The sequence below is a fragment of the Onychomys torridus genome, chromosome 3 (assembly GCF_903995425.1).
Source record: "Onychomys torridus chromosome 3, mOncTor1.1, whole genome shotgun sequence".
In the NCBI taxonomy this organism is placed as follows: Eukaryota; Metazoa; Chordata; class Mammalia; order Rodentia; family Cricetidae; genus Onychomys; species Onychomys torridus.
In genome coordinates, this window is record NC_050445.1 from 54,107,280 (window position 1) to 54,114,779 (window position 7,500).

The 7,500-nt window shown below is 33.1% G+C and overlaps 1 protein-coding gene across 4 annotated transcripts in view; it reads right to left on the reverse strand.

The window, feature by feature from the left end:
- Nucleotides 1-7,500, reverse strand: part of Foxp2 (forkhead box P2) — a 531,866-nt gene that overhangs the window by 235,458 nt on the left and 288,908 nt on the right. For all 4 annotated transcript variants that reach the window (XM_036182609.1, XM_036182612.1, XM_036182611.1 and 1 more), the window contains one exon: nt 1,382-1,562. In XM_036182609.1, coding sequence (XP_036038502.1) covers nt 1,382-1,552 — 171 coding nt within the window. In that variant the 5' untranslated portion in view covers nt 1,553-1,562. The remainder of the gene's footprint in view (nt 1-1,381; nt 1,563-7,500) is intronic.

Below are 7,500 nucleotides of genomic sequence, written 5' to 3' on the forward strand. Positions count from 1 at the left end.
ATTAAAGGAAGAAAGACTGTTTAGAAAACTGCATTTATAGATTTGTAAAGTAGGGTAATTTTTGGACCTTTGGTTCACCTCTAGTCCCCAAGGCAATATTTCAAAACAAAATAAATTTTTTTTGTTAATACACTACAGAAAACATGACACAATTCTCAAATAATTTGTACCCGATTCAAAGTGCTATGTCTAGTTCTTTCAAAAGATTATTCTTGACTATCTAAAGGTTAAGACATTATTCAAACTTTTTCAATGTTTTTATTATTTAAAATGTTTCTATTAAATTTTACTTTAGTGAGGGCATTTACATCACCCTTTAAGATGAATTTATCTCATTATATATAACTTAAAATCTGAATGATACTGCATTGAATTTGAGGCACTTTAGTAACAATTAATTATTTTGATGACTTAGTTACCATCATTTCCCACCCCCCTGCATTTAGTCTGAGTGCAATCCAGATGCTTAAAGAAATGCCTTAAAAAAAAAAAAATCGCTCAGACAAGCCTTTCCATTCATGCCTAATCTAGGTATATGCTTTGAAAGCTTCCTCTTATCAGTGTTCCTATTAGCTTGAGTCAGGGAAGACTGGATCTACTACAGTTTTGGTTGGGAAGAAATTTCTTCAATAAAACAGATCAGAAAAAAAAAAAAAATCTCTCATGCAGATAAAATAAAAAGTTACTTAAAAGTGTATATTAAAATTTTAATTATTTATTTTCCTAACTTACAGAGTGCAATAGCATTTTGATGACAGTAGGAAATCACAAAAAGAGCCCTTTAAAATTATTAATCAGTATATGTACACATATATTAAAAATGCACTGGAATGAGTCTACCAGATAGGCAGCACGGGTAAGTGACGAAACTGTTTACGGGTCCCACAACCTCTCCACAGATTAATTAATTAATAGTTAATAACTGCAACTATCAGTGGCCAGCCTTCGTGCTCTGAAAAGTCCTAGTGGCCCTTTTCACCTTAGCTGAGACTTGGAAGAAATTCATTGTATAAGCAAGTATCAAGTAATGTGGCCCTCTGGTGGAAAAGTAAGCACCATATTCTGCAGCACAATGCCAGACCGCAAAGTAGAAGCTGGGAAATATTTGTTACAAAGCTTTACAGAACCAATTTAAGAAAAAAAAAAAAAAAAAATCACCCTGTGACCTTAAGACCCTGACCCCTAAAGGACACTCAGAGGCTGCTGTGACGTAACTAAGGAGAAGCCTCTTCACTCACCCTTCAATCATGTTCCAAACAACAATAAATTCTTAGCATCTGTCAGCATAAAACGACACACTCAGTGTGCTGCAAACACATTCTTCAGGTTCAAGCAAACAGGCAGACCGGTCGGAAGGAAGCAGGAGGCAAACACAACTCACCTGCTGCTGTTGTTGCAGATGCAGCAGCTCCACTGTGCTTACTTCAGAGCTGGTGTCTCCACTTGATCTCCCATCTCTGCTGCCAGCATCTAATTGGCTGCCTAGAGTGCTCATTCCATTTTGATTCATTGAAGTGTTGCTTATTGTCTCAGTCGCGGACTCCTGCATCATGACTTAATACCTAAAAGTGATTAGGAAGTATCAATTAACACACGGTGCACCTTCACACTTGCATTATCAAGATGGCCCTCTCTGCCAATTAAACAGGCAGCATCATTGCGGGGAGTGGGGACTTGAATAGTCACTTACCCAGAAAAGCAATGCAAATTCAGCTTTCATTGAGACACTAATCACTGGAATTATGGTTTCTATAAGTAATTTTTGTGTGGTTACCTTTAACAGCCAAAGTAACATATCATGTGTGTACCATGGTCAAGAGCATTCATGAACAGCCACATTTTAAAGTCTACCTATAAAATCAGTTTAAATGAAGGCACGATTACACACTCTGTTCTGTTTCCTATTATCTACCTTTGACAACCATGGATGACTATACAGCCTTATTTTAAATATTCACTATCTTGATTCTGTCAGAATTTTACAGCACATCATATGCAAGGCTGTTGTTTAATGATGCACAGCTAATCATACAAAATTAAAATTTTGTAAGGGTGTTACAAATCATATGGTATCAACCAATGATAAATAGTATAATGGGCTTCTTCTTCTTCTTCTTTTTTTTGTGACTAAATAAAATTTTGCCTTGGAGGCATTTTAAGAAAAAGCTCCTGCTGCAAACACGTCAGATATTGCCTATTTTTTTAATCAAACAGCTCATATTCATTTATTTTTCTGACATTTAAAACATTTAATACTGTCCTTCCTGGGAAGTAATTAAGCTTATGCATGAGCAGCAATCAAACTGTTCACTTGAAGATGACTTAAAACTCAATTTTAACATAGGCAAATAAATGAAAGATATAAAATTAATTTTCCAGGCATGTATTAGATATGAAAGCTGGAAATAAAATCTATCAAGAATATCACTAATGATTGTGCTAAAAACAGCATAAATTATGCATATTACCTTCTCTACAGTAATAAATGTTTTATCATTTTCACTGCATAAATATACTGTACTTCCAGGACAGCAATGAGGTGTCCTGCCTAGATCAGTAGAAATCTGTGCGGTAAATAAAAAGCCAATGTGCTCTCACAACCAGAATTTCACAGCACCTCTCCAATGTGAGCTTCACAGAGATCAGTTTTGGCTCTCAAAAACATGAATCCCATGCCATCTTCTAATAAATACCCTTCTCTTCTCTATGTCTATGGACAGAATTTCAGGAATCAACCTGATTGTGTTGTGACATCCACAGGAGTGCTAGCCAGACAGTGGACTTAGCCCAAAGTAAAGAAGACATTAAGCTCACTGTTCAGTTATTTATTTATTTTTTATTTTTCTTTTTTTTTTGTGGAAGTTTTGCCATTTATATTTGATTGCATTTTATTTAAGACTTATGTACATTTAAAATTTGTGATGTATTTATTGCACTGTAAATAAAAGCTTAATATTTCTTCCTGTCAAAGAAAAAACCTTTTTCTCAAATACCATGCAAAATGTAACCCATGGCTATATATACACATTGGTCACCCACAGAAGCTCAAATGCATTATCAATACATAAAATAAATGCCATTATAATTATAAAAATCAATGGTTGTGATCATTTTAACACCTATTTTAATCAACTGCTAAAGTATTAAATTATTTCCATAATTCTGTAAAGTCAATGAAAACACATACTAATTTAAGACAGACCACCAGTAAAGGAGCTGGATCAATCAAGTTAGTATTACAGAAACCACATATACAACTCAGGACAGCTCTGATCAAAGAAGAAATACAACACAAAAATATGACCATAAAAGATGCTTGTCATAACTATACAGCAAAAAACTTTTGAACCAAATGAAATTGTGAATAAATAGGTTTTGTTAAACACTTTATTTAACATTAACAAAGGAAAAATTCATATAATGAAAACTGATACACACTGATGGAGTTTTAAGGGAAAAAACAAAGCTAATACTATTTTCTGAGATTAGGCGGCTAATAAGTATTCAAATTAGGCATAAATTTTACATGCACAATGTTTAAAATATTCAGAGAAAGGGGCTGATTGCCTTTACTAGTTAGATGAGAATTATAATTTCAGTCTTCTTCAACTACAGAAACAGATAACTTTTCCATATTACATTTAAATTTTACTATGAACAGTAAACCTGTAATACCATGCTTACAAATATATGTTTTCCTTTCATCACTCAAATTTATTTGAAATATTTATTATCTCAGTCTGGAATTCCCAACACAAAGAATAAAAATGGATAGCTGTTTTTTTGGTTTTTTTTTTTTGTTTTTTTTTTTCAGATGCAGCAGGCAGGTGCAGCATTTGATACTAACCTTTATGGTTTTCATGTCAGGATCAATCAGATGAATTAAAGAATTCTGCACTTATTACTGTTATTATCAAGGTCATCAAATAATTAAGAATAATCCACAAGCAGAGAGTCATGTGTCTAAATCTTTATTACAATAATGAAGAAAGACCTATATAACTTCCAATTCCTATTAACTAAAAGATTTTCATATCCCTTGTGGAATTTTTGATTTTGTGAAGCCCTAGAGTATAAATTGTGATTTACATTTTAAGTTCAGTCACCTAAGACTTAGGAAAATTATGCTTAAGGAAACTGTGACAGTTATAGTAGTTTTGCTCTACAAAACAGGAGAGTTGGCTCCAATGTCAATATTGAAAATGGGGGGGGGGACCTGCACAATGAGATGATGATATTCTTTGCACATGAGGAAAAGAAACTAGTGTGTCCACCTTAAAGGAGCCATTTCTTCAAGAGTGGTGGAGATTATTTCTTTTGTGCTTATTAAGGTTTTTCTATTAACCCCTGTGCACTTCTATTTCACTAGAGGAAATTTTTTCTGGCACAATGTGAAGTGCTGTTTACCTTATAAGTATATTTTAAATAATTATAAATTCACCATATTCTTTCAGAGTAGATGTGCTTATGATACCAAACATATCAAACTAAATTATTCATCCTTTTCAATCCTACCACAAACATTTTATAAAAATCAGCGAAAATAAATTCCAGGTCATTAAAGGGGAAGTTGGGTTTGGGAGTGACTCTCAATGTTTGTCTGAAGTATACATTAACCCTGAAGTCTTTGCATCAGACACAGCTTTGCAGCCACATCAGAAATGAACTCTTCATAGCTTGCACTGAATGATACAGTTTTACTTTTCTCTCCTGCATTAAGTTATCCTTCCTTTCTCTTTCTTGCTTTTTTTCTTAGTAATCCACTGTACAGATACTTTTTCTCTACACCACTTCCCTTTTGAAACATTAAACTGACACTGGAACTGACTGCACAAGATTGCATTTTCTCTTCCTAAACAAGTTGAATTGAAAGGTTACTTAGTGTAACAATATTTACTTGCAGAATTGTGTTGTTACCAAGGGTATAATGGATGGTGGCTATGCAGGTTTACGCAAGAATGAGTGAAGCATGAGGCATTAGCCATGTGTTTGACATGTTTCAAATTGCTATAATCCAGCATTAAACACACCCAGCAATTCATGCCATTTCTTGCAGCCATAATCTTGAATAAAGCGTGCACAACCACTTATTATATAAATTAGTATATGACTCCCTGTTATAGTCACAACAGTGCTTTTGTGTTTATTTTGCATCAAGATGTAGTCTTTTATTTGTACAAATAGCAGGATATAAAGACATAGCTCAATTAGACCTCCTTACTTTATGATAGGGTAGTACTGAATGCTACACTTGTTGGTTTTATTTTCTCCTCTCAAAGTTATAGATGAATGTGGTATGAAACTGTACTATGTGAGATAGTTATGTGCCAGAGTGATGCCAGAAACCTGCATGCATCCTATTCCACATTTGCTGCACCGTTCCAAAGTGTGAAACTTGACCTGGGTGAGTAGAGTTAATTGTGTTATCCCAACCACCACCAGGGACACTATTGGACCTTGTTGCTTATGCAACTTCTCTTCTCTCATGTCTTCTACCTCACAAATTCTCTCTCCCTCTCATCTTCCTTATATTTACGTCTTGCTTCTATCTCTCTTCCAGTGATGTATTAATGTTTGTGTATGTATATGTATTTATTATGATCAGAGAAGTAGATCAGTCAGTTTAACTAGCATCTCAAAGAAAGGAAAAAGTAACCTTCATGTCTGCTAACACACTCCTGTCTACATATATAGAAAGCCTGTCTCGTGTCTGAAGCCTTAATTACTATTAAGGTCAACTTAATAGTAAATTGTTCTTTTGTTTGTCACATTAATGTTTAATAAAATCAAGTGAGTTAACAATCAATGACTTCCTGAAAAATTAAGAATAAGAGCACACATCAAAAGCATAAAGGAATTTCAATTTTTCTTAAAATTACTCATAGTGATAGCAAGAGAACTCTATATTCAGTTTCTGATTTATTGCAGCATCGAATTTATTTATCAAAGCATGCTCAAAAATCCGAAGAATTTTGATTCTGTCACTTAAGATGTAAGCCACCATATTAAAGCATCATCTCTTATTTTTAAGCATGCCATATTAATCATTTCAAAATTCTAAATATTAAAGTCATTTGCTAATTCTATGTGAATTTAGAAAAGAATAGGTCAGAAGCATACACATAGGCAATAGGAAACTAAGTTCATTCCCTTCTGAATCCAGCTGAATTCAGATCTGAAAACTTGACTACGATGTGCAACTTATGGAAGAAACAAGAATTTAAATAATGAAAACTTTTGTGCCTAGTGGAATCAATCCATTGTATACTCCATGCATAGTGCATTTAAAACCCACTACCGCTTTGCTTAGAGTCTTTAATACTAAGAGTGCCTAATAAATCAAAATGCCAAATATGAAGGACATACTTGAATGTATAAGGGAAAAAGTTGAAAATATATACATGACTGTTTCTAATTTTTAAGACAGGAACTGGGTGCTCTCAGGAACACAATATAAAAGAAGCCAAAGAAAGTGATATAATGTTTGTTATAACAAAAGATGATGTGATTACAATTAAATTTAAAAGTATTTCTCACTTTATTTTTTCAGATGTGAACATAATCCCTATAACATTACATACAAATTGTGGCCACATTCTTGTAAAACTTTAAGTTTTCACCGAAAAAGATTAGAATATGAAATGCAAACAAAATGGTAGGGCATTTTAACACAATTTTTTTTTCATTGGTGTTGACTACCCTATGCAAACAGAATACTGTTAGAGCCTCACTAATGACAAACATCTGGGGTAGAACAATGAAAATCTTATCTTCCTATTTAACTAGCCTTTAATTAATCAATCAACCTGATCTATTATGCCCCAGTATCAAAAATGAAATTCATTTAAATGTAAGAAATAAACTTGGAGACATTTTCATTACAGAAATGTTACAAATTATTCAATGAGGTATGGAATCTCATTAAATTCACTTAAAGACAGGGCACTGGTGACTTTGAAAGACTAGGGTCTAGGGGAAAGTGTTTTATTAAAGCATTATGATATGTACTTAGAGTTCAGTGATTCCTGTTTACAGTAAAAGTGTGAATATTTTGATAATGCTCATGATTTCAATGAATTAATTTTCAAAAATATTTCAGGTGATATCTCATATTTTTGTCATATTACATTTTAGATTCTAAAGTCTTCTTTGAGTACAATGGAGTCATATATAATTTCTGTCCATAACATCTATTTTGCAAACATGTGAAAATATACATCAGGTTTTCCTGTTCCAGTTACATGCTGAATGATTGGTTGGTCCTTTTAAACTTATAAATTACAATATCAATTTCATTTATTACACTGTTTTAATCTAGTCTTTTATGAAATTCATCTTTGTTTTCCTAAAACAAGGGTAAAGTTGAGCTCATGAAAAGTTGATTTCATTCTGTTGTTGACAGCTACTACCTAAATTCAGTTGATAGTAACATCTAAAACCCAAGTGTAATATTTTTGCACATTTTACAATTGCCTGCCTATATATAGTTATGGAAAGAAG